The sequence below is a fragment of the Bos mutus genome, chromosome 9, assembly GCF_027580195.1.
Source record: "Bos mutus isolate GX-2022 chromosome 9, NWIPB_WYAK_1.1, whole genome shotgun sequence".
Classification (NCBI taxonomy): Eukaryota; Metazoa; Chordata; class Mammalia; order Artiodactyla; family Bovidae; genus Bos; species Bos mutus.
The window spans coordinates 102058598-102077813 of NC_091625.1; the positions used below are offsets into that span (position 1 = coordinate 102058598).

Genomic DNA, 19216 nt, shown 5'->3' on the forward strand with positions numbered 1-19216 from the left:
CAGTTTAGGCTGAACTGTTTAGGAATGTAGAAATGTTTAAATGTTTATGAGTGCTTTGGAAATACTGAGTCACCTGCAGAAAAAAGAAGATAGCAAAATCCAGTTAATGTTGTAAATAAAGAATTACAGATAGCACAAACCTTATTTTAATACCTATTTAAGTTCTAGCCACAAAACCTGTTTGAACATTATTTATTTAGTTTTCTTCCCGAAGTATAGCTTTCTTTGTTTGAAACGGATCATTCTTTCAAGCTCACTGGGGCACCACCTGCATACATTGTACCTCGACTAGATTTGACAGGAGAGGATGGTCCCGATTTTGGATGTTTTCTCTGAGGCTGAGTTCTCCTTTTACCTCAGAATCTTCGTACGAAGCTTACAGAGAGGAGGATAGTATTTCTCATCCTTTCACTCTTCTTTCTGCACCGTTGGTCATTTGAACAGCACCACGTGAGGTCTTTGGAATGACATCTACGGTTGGGATTTGAGATCTAAAAATGGAATGGGCTTGATTTTTTTTTCTAAGAATATTTTTTCCTTAAACTTCCGTTGCTAGATTTGTTTTTAATTAAAAAGTAAGATAAGTTACTTGTATGGGATGAAGTGACCAGGAAGGTGTGTAAACAAGCAGGTGTCTGTTCCCCAGCCCCAGCCCTGTCCCCTAGGTGACGCTCAGCCAGGCTGGCCTGCCTATGTCCTGTACCTCGTGTGGCCCCGCGCGGGGCCTCAGAGAGGAGGAGGCCGCGGGTGTGAGTCCTAGAGGAGCGGGCCCGGCGCGGGGCCTCAGAGAGGAGGAGGCCGCGGGTGTGAGTCCTAGAGGAGCGGGCGGGCCCGGGGCCTCAGAGAGGAGGAGGCCGCGGGTGTGAGTCCTAGAGGAGCGGGCCCGGCCCGGGGCCTCAGAGAGGAGGAGGCCGCGGGTGTGAGTCCTAGAGGAGCGGGCCCGGCGCGGGGCCTCAGAGAGGAGGAGGCCGCGGGTGTGAGTCCTAGAGGAGCGGGCTCGGCGCAGGGCCTCAGTCTTTTTCGGGTCACAGAGCCCATAGTGTGTCAGGAATTTTTTGTGGCATCCCCAGGCCAAAGGAAATACTTAACACTTTATTTTACTGCGTAGATCCAGACAAGTTCATAAGGATTTATGTTCTTAACAGCTTGCTGGTTATTTGGGAAAATAGTACACATAAAAGGAAAACCGGTGATTTCATGCCGTTCCCAGTCATAGCAAACCCGCCTGACATGGATGGGATGCCCACAGGAGGGACGGTGCTCAGCCTCGCAGGGACCAGTGGTTCCTGCCGTGTCTGGCAGGTTCAGCTCGTGTTCCCTGGACAGGTGACATGTGCCTAGTGAGCCCCTGGCACCTCAGCCCGTGTGGGACAGAGCGCTGGCCCAGTACCGTGGAAATGCCACTCGCAGCCCTTTTCCACATTAGAATTTCTTGTGTGAAGTCAGTTGTAAAACTAAAGGCTTTTGCTGTTCTAACTTGAGCAGAGGATACTGCAGATTGTAGCAGGGCCCTGGCTGTTTCTGCATGAAGTTGTCAGGCACACGTGATGTAGACTGTAGACTGTAGCAGGGCCCTGGCTGTTTCTGCATGGAGTCAGGCACACGTGATGTAGATTGTAGACTGTAGCAGGGCCCTGACTCTTTCTGCATGAAGTTGTCAGGCACACGTGATGTAGACTGTAGCAGGGCCCTGACTTATTTATGTTCATGCAGTTGTCTGGCACATGTGTTTCAGGGCAGCTCCCTCTTTGCTGTTTTACAGTTTAGACTTAATTGTCCTGAATATTCGTTCTCTAAAAATGTGCTATGAGGGATTTCAACCCAGTGCAAATTTTGCCACTTGAGCAACTTGGTAATTTTGGTTTGAAGCAGGAATTTCAAACTTCTTGGCCCAATCTCCGATATATGACTCCGATTTATTGTATTGTTGATACAATAATACTTCAGAGTTGGTTTGTCCTGTATTCTGATAGTTAACATTGCTGCTGATCTGTGACGCTTGCTGAGGCCTCTGTAAATCTTCTGGATTCGTCCGGTTGATCCCGCCTCCTTTACCACAGTGATTGCCCGTCTTTGCTGCCCTCTTGCCTGGATAATCTTTGCCAGCTCTCATTTCCTAGTATGTGGTCAGGTGTGGGGGCCCTTGGGGGGCTGCCAGGAGCTTTTTAGATTTCAAATAAGGAAGGAAGTAGACTCTTAGCCCTTTATCTAGAGAACGGTGGGGTGGAGCTTGCTGGCGGGAGGGGTGTGAGGGTAGAGCACTGAGCGTTTTGGAGCCAGAGGCAGGACACAGGTGGGAGGAGGAGGGTAGGGGTCACGCCAGGACGGGTGCTGGCCGGGCAGGGCCACGTCTGTCGGCACGTAACGCTGAGGTGAGAAGAGCCTCATCCATCAGTGGAACGTCTCGTTTTCCAGTTGGATCTGAGAGAACTTGATTTACAGAAATAAACATATAGCAAGGCCCTACGTGTGTTTTTTTCCTAGTCCATGTGTATTTCTCGTATTTTCCTGGTTAGATTCTAAATGTTGTTAGGAAGTTGTGCCTGGCCATCTCTGGCACTGGACACGTGATAGGTATACATATAGTAGCACCAAAATCCTGAATTAGTCATTGAAACGCTCACTTCCACATGAGAGGAATTAAATTACATTCAGTCTATCAGTAAGTAATGAAGGTTACAAGACATTTTTCGTCCATAAAATTTACTGTGTATCAGAATGTAGTAATGTTGTATTGACTAGTGCCATTAAATAACCATGGCTTTTTGTTTGTTTTTTTTCTTTTCATGTTGTGAAGAAGAAAGAAGATTGGATATAGATGAGAAACCCCTGGTGGTGCAGCTGAACTGGAATAAAGATGACCGAGAGGGCAGGTTTGTCCTTAAGAACGAGAACGATGCTATTCCTGCAAAGGTGAGAATCGGGGGTCTCGCTGATGCTGTTCCAGGGCCACCTCTGATCGAGGGTCCCGGGGCTCATTCTGCTCTTTGCTTCTCTCCCTAAACTGCCCTTTTACCTTCCTCCTGGAAAGTACTGTAAGAGTAGCCCAGCTTATCCCTGCTTCATCCTCTATTTCACGAAATAATCCCAAATATTATTCTCTCCTTTTCGAAGAATTATGTAAACTGTTGTCAGAGACTTCATGATCAAGGAATTAGCTTTAGGTTTTTTTCCCCCAAATTATAAAGTTGAAATATGTTTTAATAAGAATCAAAAGGGAAAATAAAATTTGAATAACCTATTTATCTGTGAACTTGGAGATATAGCTTAATAGTAAGGCATGTTTAAGACCTTTTTTGTATTATCATATGGAAGGTTAATACTTCGTAAACTTCCTTGAGTTTCTTTGGGTGCTGTAATAGAGTGAGTCTAAAACTTTCTCAGCTCGTAGGACACCTGGAATTCCTGTGCTGCTTCTTTTCATGTGGCAAAGAAATACAGATAGAGCTTTATGAAATACAGGTATAGCTTTAAAATGATTATAATTCTGTTTCGAGTCGGGTGGCCTCTTACAGGCTAGAATTCAGTGTTGACAAGTGATAGCAAAGGCAGAGGTTAAGGGTATTTTGAGAAAAGTCCTGCATTTCATTTTCCCAGTGGATCTGGGGAGAGGGCCGCTGCTTGCTTCTGGCAGCCGTTTTCAGTGTCTGTGACGTCAGCGTCCCATGTGGAAAATCCAGACACACAGCTGTGCTCCCGGGACCTGTCGCCTTTGTGGTAAACATATACGAAATAAGAATGGATAACTTTTTTCTGCCAGAGGAGCCTGGTTGGCTACAGTCCATGGAGTCGAAAAGAGTCAGACACGACTGAGAGACTAAGCACACGATTTCAGCTGGTGTGCCTTCTGGTGGCCCGGGTCCCGCTCAGTGTGTAGTGGAGCCCTTCCTGGGGTCGTGGCGACTGGACGGGGCCCAGGCAGCTTGCACGGAGACAGAGGTGCTCGCTGGTACAGCTGAAGGCAGTTTTCTTTCCCCATGAAATAATCACTTATTTTTTTTGATTCTTTACCAGCCAGCCTATTAAGTCATATAAAAAATAATTTGTTTCTGTGTCTTCTTCAGGCAGATCATGGTATAAATTAAGAATAAGCAAAAAAAAAAAAAAGATCTGGAAAAGAAATTAGAAGTTTTTGCATAAACACAATACTTAAAACTTTGCTTCATAAAAGCCAATTTTTTAGGGCTATTCTTGACATTTCTTCTGATGTTAAAGGAAATCTATAAAGTAGATAATGTTTCAAAAGGTTATTTCTGTATATCCATTAGGTTCCATTCATTTAAGTTACTAATTATTTGGATTTTTATTTATTAAAAATGATAAGTAAGCTTGTGTGATTCCCACCCCAGTTTTCTTACTGGGTTTGGGTTTTCTTGTGTGCTTGCTTCCTTGGTTATCGGTTTGAATTTAGGTGAAATTTTCACTCGGTGAAATGAGATCTTGAGTGTGTGAGTGTGGATCAGCACACTCATGTACCTGTTGGCACAGTTGAGACAAAGCCCATCTCCCATCCCAGGCCTTCCCTGCCCCGGTGGCTGTTTTCGGCTGTAGCATGTAAGGTGCGGTTAGATCCCCATAGGTGGCTCTGTGAGCGTGTAAGGTGCGGTTAGACCCCCATAGGTGGCTCTGTGAGCGTGTAAGGTGCGGTTAGACCCCCATAGGTGGCTCTGTAAGCGTGTAAAGTGCGGTTAGACCCCCATAGACGGCTCTGTGCGATTCTGTGTCGTAGTGGTGGAGTGATAATGTCGCTTTTATCAGAAGGCTCAAAGTAACGGACCTGAAAAGCAGGAAAAAGAAGGCGTCATCCAGAACTTTAAGAGAACTCTCTCAAAGAAGGAGAAGAAGGAAAAAAAGAAGAGAGAAAAAGAGGCAGTGAGACAGGCGTCTGAGAAAGATGACAGACCTTTCTCTGGGGATGACACGTAAGTTAATTGTGGAGATATTCCTGTTTCTTTGTGTTCTAAGCCAAATGTTTTTAACGCAGCAGGCCTCCTTAAACTCCCAGATAAACGGGGGAGGGGTGACTTCATCTCAGTGGCCAGCGTGCCCTGGCTCCGCGTGCCGAGGGGATCCAGGCGTCTGCCAAGCAGCGTGTGTTGCTGACGCTGCCAGTCTGCGGTGCTTGCTCATCTTAGCGTGGGGAACCCGCGAACGGGGCTGCCTTTCCCGGTGAACCATGGGGTCAGATTCTCATCATCCCTGCCTGCCTTCCCTTCCCTTGCTGCTGTTCCAGTCCTTAAGGCAGCAGTGGTTTCTCAGATACCTCAGATACGCTTAACACCTGATGGGAGGTTGGCAAGACCGGTGAGAAAAGCTGGTGTCCCCGTCTCAGCTCAGAGGCGCCATCGGGCCCACCCAGCCCCTCTCCTTCCTGTGTACTGGCCCCCGCACAGGTGTGCTCACCTGTCTGAAGGGACTTTCGCCTCTGATCTCGGAGCCGAGGGGGTGACAGAAGGGAGGCGTGAGGAGAACCTGGCCTCTGCTCTTCACGGCATCTCCTGGCCTCCGTGTAGCCTCATTGGTGTTCAGTTTAGTCAGTTCATTCCATCATCAAGTGCTTTTTCCAGGGCCACCGCCTCGTCTTGGTGTTGACCGCATCCACTCCAGCGAATGTCCTTGTTTCTAGTTTTGAGGACTTGTTTGAATATTTCCTTAGGAAATATTCCAGAAGAATGGCTCAGATACACTGTGGCAGGCTTGTGTTGCCAGACAAGGGTCTCCAGCCCGCAGGCCCCTGCCTCCCTTAGGACTGCCGAGTGTATCAGAGCAGTGTCTGGTCCCTGCAGTGTGTGTGAGCGCCAGTCAGCACAGCTTGCTTTACCATTAACACGGCCATTTCTCTGCACACTTGTGAACTGTTTATGCACTTCTGCTGCAGCAACCTCTTCAAGTCTTTCCCCATATTTTGATTGATTCTAAGTGTTCCATGTGTCTTGAGGATGTTGCCCGTTTGTCAGTGAAGGATGTTTATTTTAGAGTGGGGTTGGAGCCCGCTGTGGGTTGCATCAGAGTGGGTTTAGGTCTTAATCTGTTAGGCAGAGATGCCTGTGTGATGAGCGTGAACTCTTGAGTATAGTATATTACATAGTAAGGCTCTACTCAGTGTATTTATGCAAGAGGAAGAACTTGTACACAAAGGTTGCTCACATGAAAAATGTCAAGGAAGAGCAGAGTTTAAAACTTAGGCTATAGCCATTCTGTTAATTTAGTGTACAGGATGATCAATTACTTGTGTTAAGAAAGTAAGCTACTTAAAATGAGTTAAGTTCAACTTGATAGATTCAGAGCTTAACTGATTTAATGAAATTATTTTATGATTTTTATGAAATCTTTAAAGTATATTTATCAAAATTTAGTCAAGTATATTGGTCTTACCTAAATATTTACTTTTCAACTCATCATTCTATACACTTGACTCACTGTAGGGACTTCAGGAGCTATTTCCTTTTTCAGTCTTTCAGTTGTTAAAGAATCACGCCGTGTGAGTTCTTCAAGACTTACTGGGTCGCAGAGTTGGACATGAGTGAGCGACTGAGCATGCATACATAATTTGAAGACAGATTTTTGCTAAAGTATATTCATTTCTTTATTTCTTGTGGTTGCAATGCTGTATCACTTAATCTCTTTGAGATAGAGAAACCTTGTAGAAATAACTGAAACGTATTTTTTTAGTTTTATTAATGAATACTCAAGTTCTGTAAACTCAACTATAAAATTTTAATTAGGAGTTTCTGCCTAGTTCAGCGGTTTAGTTTGTACCGAGAGAAACTTCATCTGTCGTGATTAGACCAGGGCAGGGCAGAACTGCTCAGGGTTCGGGAGCGGCTGGAGGACGCGCGCCGTGTGAGTCCGGTGAGCCGGTCTCTAATGGAACACCTGGTGTGTCTGGCTACTCCCTCTCTCCCCACAGTGAGAATTCTCGCCTGGCCGCTGAGGTCTACAAAGACATGCCTGAGACCAGCTTTACGCGAACCATCTCCAACCCTGAGGTGGTCATGAAGCGGCGGCGGCAGCAGAAGCTGGAGAGGAGGATGCAGGAGTTCCGGAGCTCGGACGGGCGGCCAGACTCGGGTACGGGCCCCGCGCCGCACCCGCTTCTCCCTGACGCGCGTGCTGCCGTCTAGGGACGCGCATGACGCGCGCTGCCGTCTAGTGACGCCCCTGACGTGCGCCGTCATCTAGTGACGCGCGCGCGCCTGCTGCTGCGCTTGACGCGAGTGCTGGGGTCTAGTGACGCCCCTGATGTGCGGCGTCGTCTAGTGGTGCTCGCCACGCCCGCTGCTGTGCTCGACGCGAGTGCTGGGGTCTAGTGACGCGCCTGACGCGCGCCGCGCCCGCTTATCCCTGACGCGTGCGCTGCCGTCGAGTGGCGCCTCTGACGTGCGCCGCCGTCGAGTGACGCGCGCCGCGCCCGCTGCTGCGCTTGATGGGAGTGCTGCCGTCCAGTGACGCGCCAGATGTGTGTGAATAAGTGTGGTAAAGTCACAAGTTAGTTCCTCAGTAGTTTCGCTTGTTAGGAAATAATAGGTAATCGTTTGTTTGAGAAAGGCTCTGTATTGGAAGGCTGTGTCGCTGACGCGGCCTTTCCTGAAAGCGCCCGTCCTGGTGGGTCGTCGGCCCTGGCTCTCCCACAGGGGCACGTTGCGGTGCTTCGGAGGCGGCGCTGTCGGCCTTTCCTGTGGCGATTAGGGCCTTTAGGAGCTGAGTCTTCATTATGTGTTTCATGGGAATTGTAGTGTCGGTGACAAAAAACTAGGGCGCTGAGAGACTCTTATTCTATAAATAATTTAATAGATGGCTTTTGAGACCTATCCTGTCTTGTTCCAGCAGGGATTTGAAATGACTTAAAAATACGTGCCTTGAAAAAGGAAGAAGAGAGGAACTACAAAGATGAGGAAGGAAAAATGTAAACGTTTTAGGAAAAATGTCGGAAAAGTGCAAGCTGGGGGCTTATCAGTAGAAAGCGTCCAGTGTAGCCCACGCCTCAAATCCGGGCGGTTGCTCTGAGAGCGGAGCAGAGGGTCCACGTGAGGGGCTGCGGTTGGAAGCAGGCGCCGGCGTCCGCCGCGAGAGCAGCCCGAGGCGGACTCGGCGCTCATGGCCGGGCCGTAGGAGAGAAAGCAGGGGCAAGCGCCCGCAGAGGAAGGAAGGCAGCCGGCGCCTGGCGGGGTCTTCTGAGGAGGGGAGCCCTTCAGGAGGACACTGTTTTCAGCTGGATGGCTGTGGGTCTGCGGGGTCCAGGGCCGTCTGGAGGGGAAGCCCGCATTCACTTGTGTGCCAGCCTGGTGACTGAGAACCAGTCAGCGGTGTCACTGGGCATGGAAGACACTTGCTGCAGGTAATACAGACCTGGAATGAAGGCCGTTGTTGAGGAGCAGACAGAGGAAACAGGATAAACCTCTGGAGGGTGAGGAGAAACGGCAAACATCCAGGAGAGGAGGGCTTGTCTGCTCAAGGGATGGTTGCGGTCCAGGGAACCTGTGCAACCTTCCAGGAAGCCCTGAGAAACCAGAGTGTTGGTACAAGAGCCGTTTGTGTTAATACTGAGGCAGTTAAATAGAGTAAGTTGAAGTGTTCTGTCGGTTTGTGTCTAATAAGTAACCTAGAGAAATGTATCCCTTTAATCTCCTGTCTGCTGGGTTGGTGTGATGTCAGGGTGGGAAGAGAGTAATGCAGAGTCTGTCGTTCTGCCGTTCTCTTAGCCTCAGGGGGTCCCCCAGGTTCTCAGGAGGAGCTCACACACACTGTCCGGCTCCCTTCACAGCGGGTCAGAAGTCGTCACTTGCAGCAGCCTCTGTCTCTGCACCTTGGAGAGTATTTTTAGCCCTCAGATGCCTCCCAAGTGTGAGTGACTTCAGAATGCCCGTGGGGTCAGCCCTTCCACTTCAGCTTCCTGTGAACAGCCTTGGGAGCTGTGTGTGCTGCCCTGGATCCTTCTGCTCTGTGGGCCATGCTTTGTACATCTCCCCAAAAGGGGAGCGATCCTCCCTTAGCTTTAAATGTGTATTTATATAGACAGGTTATAGTTGCCAGCAGGAGTTTTAAAATGTTAGCTTCTCGCCTGTCTCTCCCTCCTCAGAGATTAAGGAGACGTCTGTTTCTGTTGTGCTGATTCTGTGGTATTATGCTTTTACAGTGAAAACCTCTTAAATCAGACTGTATCCATTTGTCTGTCTGTTGACCTGTCCCTGGATGAGTTGGGTGTTAGGCTCTCTGGTGCTGTTGTGTTACCGTCAGGCCCTCTCCCCATGCCTGTTCAGATCAGCTTCATACAGTCAGGGGTTCACGTACAGGCACATGCGTGTGAATGAGTGTATCAGCATCTTGTATTTGTATCCCTTTATCATTATTGCTGCTCCTACTTTCTTGTCGTTTGTTTGCATGGATTGTCTTTTTCTAACCCTAACCCTAACCCTCACTTTCAGTCGGTTTGTGTCTTTAGCTCTGAAGGAAGTTTCTTATAAGCAGCATGTAGATGGTTCTTTTTTTTATCTAGTCAGCCGTCCTGTGTTTTTCTCTTGTAACGTTTAGTCTGTTGGCATTTGAAGTGATTCCTGATAGCTGTGTACTCACTGCCACGTTATTACTTGTTTTCTGCTAGTGTACGTAGTTTTCCTCCGCTCGTTTCTTTGTTCCTTCCCTTGTATTTTGTTGATTTTCTTTAGTGGTATTCTTGTGTTTCCTTCTTTGGAGTTTTTGTGTTTCTTGTAGGTTTTGTGGATACTGTGGGTCTACATACATTGGTCTGTATCTACTTGTGTTAAACTAGCAGCCGTTGAAGTTCAGACTCATTCTAAAGGATCTACAGTTTTTACTTCTCCTTCTTGTTAGTTTTCTCCCCTTAATTTCTACCCTTTACAAGCTGTTGAGAGCCTGTGACAGTGACCGGTCCGGGCTCTGTCCTTATTGTTGAGCCGGGGGGGGCTTCGTCCCTGTGAGTCTGTAGATAGCTTGCCTCCTGGCCTATGTCAGCAAGTCTGCATTCTAATGCTAGCTTGGACTTGCTGATTATCTTAGGAGACCAGAATTATTTTATTGTTGTCAGGTTGTCATGATGCAGTGTGTGCCAGACTTGTGTGCAAAGAGTGTAAGAAGCATTCAGTAGCCAGAATAACTGCATTAGAATTTAGCAGATGCGGGAGTCACAGAAGTTTAGAGTTTGAGTTGAGGTGCACAGATCTTTATTCTCAGTCTTTAACTTAAAGGTGGGAGTCTTTTATCTAGACTTAAAATTGTAGGGCTTAAAAATCTTGTAAGTAGAAAGCAAATTATGACACCAAAAAAGCAATAATACAACATGTAAAAGAGTCCATTAAAGAGAAACATACAAAGAAGAAAACCTCCGGGTATCCAAATTGCTCTGCTCTAGTTCACAGTTTTTCCTCCCAAATGAGTTCGCAGGTAGAAGGGATAAGTTTCAGATTGTTGGTCAGGAAGTCGAGGAACTGGGGAAGGTCGGTGTCTAGCTTGGTGCAGGTGACGATGTAGGAAAGCAGGTGGAGAAGGGGCAGCGCTCAGGATGCTCCTTTCCGTCCTTTACCGAGAGCAGATATGGAAGCAGCGTGGGCTCGAGGAGAGGACACACGCAGCCTTACCACGCAGAACTGTTTCTCGTTCTCTGTGGCTAAGGGTCACTGGGCCAGCATGGCCCTGCCGTGTGTGTTGTTTAACAGGAAGTGGGGCTGGAATTTGTGTACCGCTCTCTGTTGTTGGAGTAAAATAAAAGTTGTGTTTAAAGATGTCAAACTTTTTTTTTCAGGTGGAACATTGAGAATTTACGCAGATAGTTTAAAACCAAATATTCCCTACAAGACGATCCTGCTGTCCACTACAGACCCTGCGGACTTTGCTGTGGCCGAAGCCTTGGAGAAGTACGGCCTGGAGAAGGAGAACCCCAGGGACTACTGCATCGCCCGTGTGAGTGCTCGCAGGTCACGCGGGCCCGGATGTGGTGCTCACATGGACAGATGTGCTTTACATGGGAGTTGAACATGGGCTGACTTTCTCTCTGCTGTATTGCTAGAATCTGGTAAACCGAGACCGTGGGCATGTGTATAAAAGACAGCATTCTCCCTCCATTACAAAAGTAGTTTGTGTTTCTGTTTGTTATAAACTAAGTATAAAAAGACAAATCGAAAAAGATAAAAATTCTCTGTAGTTCTGATACCAAAGGATAAGCGCTGTTTACATTTTCATGCGTACCCTTCCAATTTTTATTTAGCGTATATACTAATATATAGGTAACAATTTTATTTTAGTAAAATCTGCTTTAGTGATTGTTTTCTTAACGTAACAACTCAACATTTAAATAAATCTTGGTTTGCTGTTTGTCACTAACCAACATTTGGTTGATAGACTTAGTTGCCATCCATAATTTCTTGGAGATGAAGGTTGTATCTTTGACCCGAGTTCTCAAGAAATAACAGTGAAATTTTATACCTCAGAATTGATTTGGTCACACTGAGTAAAATCAAGCAGATTTTTCTCTTGTAAGACAAACTTTCTGGTAAATCCCTCACCTTTAAGTCAGTCCCAAGTAGGTATTAGCTCGTTGTAACCGTTATTTCTGTCAGAATCTCACTGAAAGTAGATTTTAAAAGGCGTCCTCCTTTCTTTCACCCTAGCAATTGACTGTTAAATAATCAACGTGCGGTAGTCTTAGTTCCTCCTCCCGCAAGATTATTCAGGACTAATTACGGTGCAGTACGTCACATGGTACCTCACATGCATTAAAGCTCACAGCACTGTCCGTTTTGGCGAGTCAGCACAGTGACCCCTCAGACGATTCCTTGTGCCTCTTTCTACTGTGTATTTCGTTATGTGGGTGTGTCATGGTTTTTTCATCCATCACCTGTTGATAGAATTTGCGTTGTTTCCAGTTTTCATTTTTTAACTCCTTCAGTAAAACTGCTGTGAACATACGTGGCAAGTCTTCTCGTAGAAGTACTTCTCTTCTTGAGTAAAGACTCAGGAGAGGGCTCAGTCCCACAGGAGGCACTTGTGTGCGTGTCCAGCGTGGCTGTACCGCTTACAGCTCCCCACACGTAGACGAGAGATCCCGTTGCTCTCTCTGCACTCATCTTTTGTTTGGTCGGTCATCTTACCTGTCATTCTGATGTGTGTCGTTGTATCTCATTGTTGAAAAATCTTACATTTCCCTGATGATCTATATGTATATTAAGTCCTACGTGTGATACATAAGCTGTGAATGTTTTTTCCCAGTCTGTGGCTTGGCTTGCCTTTTCATTTTTAAAGTGGTATCTTTCAATGATTAAAATTGTTAAAGTCTAACTTGGTAATTCTGTTTTAGCATTCTATACTTATTTTATTCTATATGAGAATTTGCTTCCTCCAAAGTTGTGAACACTTTTACCGGTATTTTATTTTAGGAGTGTCATAGCTTTAGGTCTTAGATTGGGGCTGTATGTTCCGTTTCAAGATAATGTCTGTGTATGGTATGAGGTTAGAGTCACTTCTGTTCAGACACCCAGGTTACCCAGGGCCATTTGTTACAAAGGCTTTCTTTTTTCCCTCTCTGCTTTGGCACCTTTGTGGAAAATCAGTTGGCCATATATATTTTTGGTTTTAATTCTGGAATCTGGTGTTTCATTTACATATCTTATATCTTTTTGCCAACATCAAGCTATATTGATTACTATAGATTATGGTAAGTCTTTTAAAATCATATAAAGTCCCCATTGCACTTTTTCCTTTTGCTTTAATAAATTGCTTTGGTCATTCCAGCTTATTTGCATTTACACATAAGTTTTAGAATCAGCTTATCAGTTTCTACATAAAACCTGCTGGAATTGTGGCTGGGTTTGCACTGACTTTGTAGACGACTCAGAACCCTAGCAGTGTTCAGTCTTTCAAGCTGTGAGCTGAGTGCTGTCTGCTCTGAGCTCTCAGCGGTGCTGGTAGTGTTGCTACAGAAGGGGTTAAATAAGAGGCCTTGCTTGAGTTTTATGGCTTTTTCTTCTCGTTATAAAGCTGAGAATTTATATTCTGCTGGAAAAACCATTTGCTAGATCTATAATTTTATGAGTAAAGCCCAATTTTCAGCTGGAAATAGATGAGAAGACAGATGTTTTTATCCCATTGAGATGACAATAAAGGAATAAAGAACTCTGTGTAAATGCACAAGAACAAAGGGCACGAGAGAAGAGATGGCAAGAGCTGTGAACGCAGTCCTCCCATCCAAGTACTAACCAGGTCCAACCCTGCTTAGCTTCCAGGACCAGGCGCTTTCAGGGTGGTGTGGCCGCAGACACGAACGCAAGACCTGAAAGAGGCGTGTGTAACTTGCTGGCGGGAAGCCGCCTGCAGAGGGGCCTGCGTCCCAGTCCCGAGGACCCAGGAGTACGGGGCTCTAGCACTCCCCGGGCAGCATTGAAAACCATCTCAGGACAAGCTGTCCCGAGAGTTGTTTCAGGGAGTATCGTCCACCAGCCTACCTCCCCCGTTGTGGCTGTCCTGTCACCTCCCCTTCTGAAGGCCATGGTCACACTGCAGGGTTGGGGGTCCTGGCATAGCAAGGTCTTCACCACAAGCAGGAGGATGGAGGGAGGCTGTGCCCCGAGTCCCGACAGCCAGAAGATGAGTGATTCCTTCCAGACGGCACCATCTCTCAGGGAGGAGCAGCCTGTATGAACTCTGACCTGCGGACATCCTGGCTCACTAGTGGGCACCCTCACCAGAACCACCTGCTCTCCCTGGGCTCGCCGTCAGTGTGAGAGGATGACCCGGACTCAACAGATGCTGGAAAATGCCTTGAAAGTGAAAGATAGACCAGCCCAAGCAGATGAGAGAACTTGAGATAAACGAGACAAAGCAGACGGAAGTGTTCAAAAGCTGAGACTTGAGACAGAAGGGCTGGGCTGGTGCTTGGGGGAATGGACCAGAGTGCTGTGGGAGGAGCCTGCAGAGAAGGGCCAGGGCGCGAAGTGTTAGCAGGAGGGGTGAAAGGGGACGTGAAGGACATCGGCAGAGGACAGAAAGACAGGAGACGGGGAGATTTAGGGTCTGACGGAGGATCAGGTAGAAAAAGCAATAGGAAGTGGAGAGAGAGAGAATGTCAAAGAAATAACACTAGTGTGTCTCCCAGACCTGAAGGATTTGGGTTTTCTGGGTCCATTTTCCTCATACTTCCAGTTAATAACCACCATGGAAAGTGTCTGAGGATGAAAACAGCAAAGCAGTGGTGTGAATAGAGTCTGCATTGCCGAACAGAGGCCTGGCCCTTTTCCACCTGGGCTTCTTAGGCTGTGGCCCCGAGGCTGCCACCGCCGCCTGACTCTTGGCGTGGAGGCCCAGGTGTCTGCCAGGGGAGCGGTACTGTGTCTAAGTCTGTTCAGTGATTCTCCCTTCCATGAAGCTGCATTTGAGAGACTGCGTGGTAGTAGACTTCATAATGTGGGTTTTCCTTTCCTTAATTTCTGCCTAATTTTATTGATGAAAATGAGAAAATGAAAGAGCACCTTAGAGGCATGAAGTTGTAAAATACTTTCTTTGGGCTTTTTCTGACAGTCTCTTTGAAATCGTTTGATGATTCTTTTGAGGGTCGCATAGTTTGGGGCTTTTGTTCTAAATACTGTGTTCTTGAGCATTTTTTTCTTTTTTTTTCCCTGTTAGTTTAGGCAAAATGAGTTAGGGGTTGATAATTGTTTTTATCCTTGAGATAGAAGTCCTTTGCTTTCTTGCCCTCTTACTGATCATGTGATACGAAGCTCTTTCATCTTCATCCACTCATCTGTTCTCTCTTCAGTGAGTTATTCAGGGCATAGGTAGGTTCTGCTTCTTTGTTAGGTACTGTGCTAACTGTGTTAGATACTGTGTTAGGTCAAAGCTGAGACCTGCCTTCAAAAGAGTTCACAGTAAAGGGAGACAAGCCAAGAATGAGAAATACAGGCACGCAGTCTGCGCCGAGCACGGAGGTTGGGGAAGCCTCTCTGGGGGAGTTGTCCCCGAGCCGAGGGGTGAGAGGGGGTGCTCGCTGGACCCCGAAGTTGGGAGGCGCGTTACAGGTGCAGTGCAGCGTGGGGTCTTGTGGCCTGGTGGAGAATCCAGAGAAGTTCTGAGGAACTTGCTCTCTGAGGCTGCGTGGCAGAGTGTGAGACCGAAGAGACAAGTGCAAGTCAGACCCTGGAGTAGCATGCGTTCCAAGCCCAGGATGCTACGTTTAGTACAAGACACTATGAGGAAATATCAGTTACTTAAGCGTAAGGGTGTGTCGTATTAATAATAAACGTCTTTTTAGGGTGATTTGTAGCAGTGTAGAGAGAAGTTACACGGTTCTGTAGACGTCCAAGCCACTTGGTATATGCACATATGATGTAATTGGGCATAATGTCTGTTATAACGTTATTGAATTAACTTGAGTTTGAAAGTCATCTCCAGGTGCCAGTGACTGGCTTTGGTTTCTGTAGTTGTGTGTTGGTTGGTGTTGAGAGATGGACTGGAACTCAGCAGGGCATTGGAGACTGGGCCCTGGTCACTGGCTCTTTTTCTCTCTGTCACAGGGTTTTTCCAATGATTAGGACATTGCTTGCCATTAGAATAGAATAAAAAGTTATACAGCGCTGCAGATGTGTGAGTGTCGTGCGTGCAGTGCCGTAAAGCCCTTGTTCAGTGAACGCCGTGTACCGCATCTAAATTTAATCCTAAAAATGAACTTTGTACACAAAAAGGGAAGCTGGTCTCTTCTGCTGCTGCTCTGTGATGGTTTTCCTGCAGAGGATGTGTTAGATGAAACTGCCTTCTTAACACCAGTGTGACAGTGGAAGGCAGGCTGTGGGCCGGCGGGTCTGCGGTGATGCAGTCATCTTTCTTTAAGAGCCTCCTCACAGGTCGAGCATCCCAGGCAGCCTGCCAACAGAGCGTGTCAGGGAGCAGACCCGACTAGCGTTTGGAGCGGGACAGAGGGCAGGCCAGTAACAGCATTCTGGTCAGCTGGCTGAGGTTTTTATTGGAAACTTTTCCCTCATTTTTGTCCATGTTTTTCAGGATTGTTTATAGTGTTTGAACAATTCAGTTCTACAGTGACTTTTTTTTTATTTCCTCAAAAACAAAAAATTCTTTTAAATACCCGCTGATTCACTTTTTGGGTGTAGTCACAGTTAATTGTTATTCCCTCTTAGGTCATGCTTCCTCCTGGAGCCCAGCATTCTGATGAAAAAGGTGCTAAAGAAGTTATCCTTGATGATGACGAATGTCCTTTACAGATCTTCAGGGAATGGCCGAGTGACAGAGGTAAAGAGAGATTGTATTTGTTAAGGAATTAGCTCTGGGATACCTGATAGGTTAGGGTCTAACCTGCCGGAAGAGGCAGGTGTGCGTGGCAGTGTCTCTTGAGGACTGTGTGCTGGGCCGTCTTCCGCCTCCTTACTGAACTTGCTGGCTCCTCTTCCTGAGGCTGCTCTGTGCCAGGTGGGTCTGGCAGGAGGCCTGGCACAGACCGTCACGCAGCAGCAGGGCCACTGTGTCCTGCAGAAGCCAGACCAGAGCACCTTGTCAGTTCATGAGGGGTTGGCACCTGTTGGCACCTGGTTCCTTCCCTGCTGACCAGACGGACTGGTGACGTTTGGACAGGCTTGTGGTAATAGGGAAGATAACCTTCAACCCTGAATACTGTCTAATCCTCTAGTCATTTTGTATAAGGAATCCGGACTTTCCACCGCTCAGACAATTTCTCCTGATTATTTCAGAGCGGTGAGGGCATAAAGGTGCATTTTTGACGAGAGAACAGTTTTCTTGCTTTCAGAAATACTTCTGAAGCTCGCTGTTGCTCAGTGAAGGGCCTTGGTGTTGACAAAGACGTGAAAACTTACTGCCAGTTAACCCTGGCATATTTGAATGTAGATTGGTACTTTCAAATGTACACTTGCTTCGTACTTTTTCTGGACAATATGAAGTTAAACTTTATTAAAGTCAAATTGATCTTAATTGTGACTTAATTAAGAATATTTGTGTGTATGTATTAATGTGCGTCTGTGTTACTACATGTGTGTATGGACATATTGATCATAGGGTTGTTTGCCAATAGAAGCATTTATTCTGAAATATGTTGTTTTCAAGCATATGACGTGTTTGCATGATTGTTAATTTAAAATGCTTTGGGGAAATTGCTTACAAGAGTTTTCAAGAACACAAAGTTAAATTGCGTGAGCTTTTCTTAATTATGCCTTGGGCAGTGGTGTGCAATCCTAAGTTGCTTCAGTTGTGTCCAACTCTTTGCGCCCCTGTGGACTGTAGTCCCCCAGGCTCCTCTGTCCCTGGGATTCTCCAGGAAGAATACTGGAGTGGGTTGCTGTTTACTCCTCCAGGGGATCTTCCCAGCCCAGGGATCAAACCAGGTCTCCTGCATCTCCCGTATTGGCAGGTGGATTCTTTACCACTGGAGTCACCCTGGGAGATGTTAAATTGCATTTTCCTGAAGAACCTTGGGCAGCTGATGGTCGATCAGCTGTCCATCGACATTCACTTGAGTCGGTTGATAATTTACAGTTTCTATTCTAGGGATTTTAGTCTTTCAGTTGAAGAGGAGGCCACCAGACCACATCCCAAAGAAAAGTAAGAAGCACACGGACGGGAAGCCCCTGCAGGGGAAGGAGAGAGCCGATGGGTCGGCCTACGGCTCCGCCCTGCCCCCCGAGAAGCTGCCCTACCTCGTGGAGCTGAGCCCGGGTGAGCAGGGCCACGCTGGGCGTGCTGTGCTTTGTGGTGAACCTTACTCGGATAGACTTTCTTTTGGTTGACATCCTTTTTTTTTTTTAAAGACCATTTATTTATTTATTTTTTAAAGTAGCCATCATAAGATGGTATTTATTAAAAAAACCCTTAAGATTATAGGGTATGTATATTCATGCATAAGAATAAACTTAACATGCACAAAAATGGATATTGAAAAACAAAATCTTAAATAGTGAATACAAAGAGTTTTTGAGATGTTTAAATGATCTACTCCCTTTAAAAAATTTTTTTCCAAAAATAACCTTGTAAAATACTTTAGCTACTAAAAATCAGGAAACTGAGACATACTTTTCTCAGGACAGATTTTCTAGAGGCAGATGTGTGTGTATGTGTTACACTGTTGCTCAGTGTATGAATCTCCTAAAGGATATCTGTAAAGTCAGCTGTATATCCAAGAAGTCCATGCGTAAGAGGAAGGGTATGTGCGTAGTTTTAAATGACAATAGACTCAGTGTATATCAGGTCAGCCTTCTAATAGACTAAGTGTACCTTCAGGTCAGCCTTCTAATAGACTAAGTGTACATTCGGGTCAGCCTTCTAGACTGTGTGTTTGTTGTGCTGTCTTAAGCTAAAGCTGTTGTTACAAGTTAGTCATCAGGCAGAGAAATATATTGACTTTCCTAAAATGTCTTATGCACACACATTGTTATACAATGTACTTAATCTGCTTACATACTTGATACGTGTGTGACACGTGTATCGTTCTCATTCAGCTGAACTGCGTCATTTCTGTTTATTTGGTTAAAATGGTGCCCTGTGACCTGTACCCTAAAATGCTATCAAGACCAGAGTCGACCCTCCCACCCAGAGTTTCTTTTAAATGAAGCTTAGTAAGTAATCCTACAAAAGGTTAGCTAGAAGCAAACTGTTACGGAGATAGCCTGTGGATCCTTGGGCAGGAAGTATGTTTTGCTCTTTGATTCCTGAGTATTCATTTTTGCTTACAAAATTATGGCTCACTAATGATGGGCGTGGTCCCTGTGGTGCAGGGTGTCCTCTGGGTGGTGTGGTGTTGATACAGGTAAAATGGCTGCTGTTTTGACTGACTGTAGTTTATAGTCTGTGGCCCTGTGCTGCAGGCAGTAACTTCTATGTCTGAAGTTTTTTTTAAAATTGATTAGCTGTTTGTGGGGAAATGTGAGTATTGCTCTGTCTCTGAGTTCTCTGGCTGAAAAGTTCATGGATGCTTTGGTTTGGAAACCTGGCGTGTCTGGCGTCTGGACACTTTGGTTTGGAAACCTGGCGTGTCTGGCGTCTGGGTGTGAGGGTTGGTGCTCAGACGTGTGCAGCAGTGCATGGTGGCTGGGAGACGGCAGTTGGTTTTGAAACTTAGTCTTTGGGTCTTGGGTCTGTCCTTTAAAATTCTGCATTACGTGCTGGAAATTAATGATTATTTTCTTTCTCCCAAACCAAAATGTTTGAAAATAGTATTAGCCCATAGAGACTTCATACACAGCAGCTGACATAG

The 19216-nt window shown here is 46.3% G+C and overlaps 1 protein-coding gene across 21 annotated transcripts in view; it reads left to right on the forward strand.

Moving 5' to 3' along the window:
- AFDN (afadin, adherens junction formation factor) overlaps window positions 1-19216 on the forward strand; it is a 112884-nt gene that overhangs the window by 33711 nt on the left and 59957 nt on the right. For 12 of the 21 annotated variants that reach the window (XM_070377051.1, XM_070377037.1, XM_070377040.1 and 9 more), the window contains exons 3-8: window positions 2798-2913; window positions 4759-4922; window positions 6911-7071; window positions 10760-10917; window positions 16137-16248; window positions 17515-17682. In XM_070377051.1, the coding sequence (XP_070233152.1) occupies window positions 2798-2913; window positions 4759-4922; window positions 6911-7071; window positions 10760-10917; window positions 16137-16248; window positions 17515-17682 (879 nt within the window). The remainder of the gene's footprint in view (window positions 1-2797; window positions 2914-4758; window positions 4923-6910; window positions 7072-10759; window positions 10918-16136; window positions 16249-17514; window positions 17683-19216) is intronic. The other 9 variants (XM_070377057.1, XM_070377038.1, XM_070377047.1 and 6 more) reach the window with 3 other exon arrangements.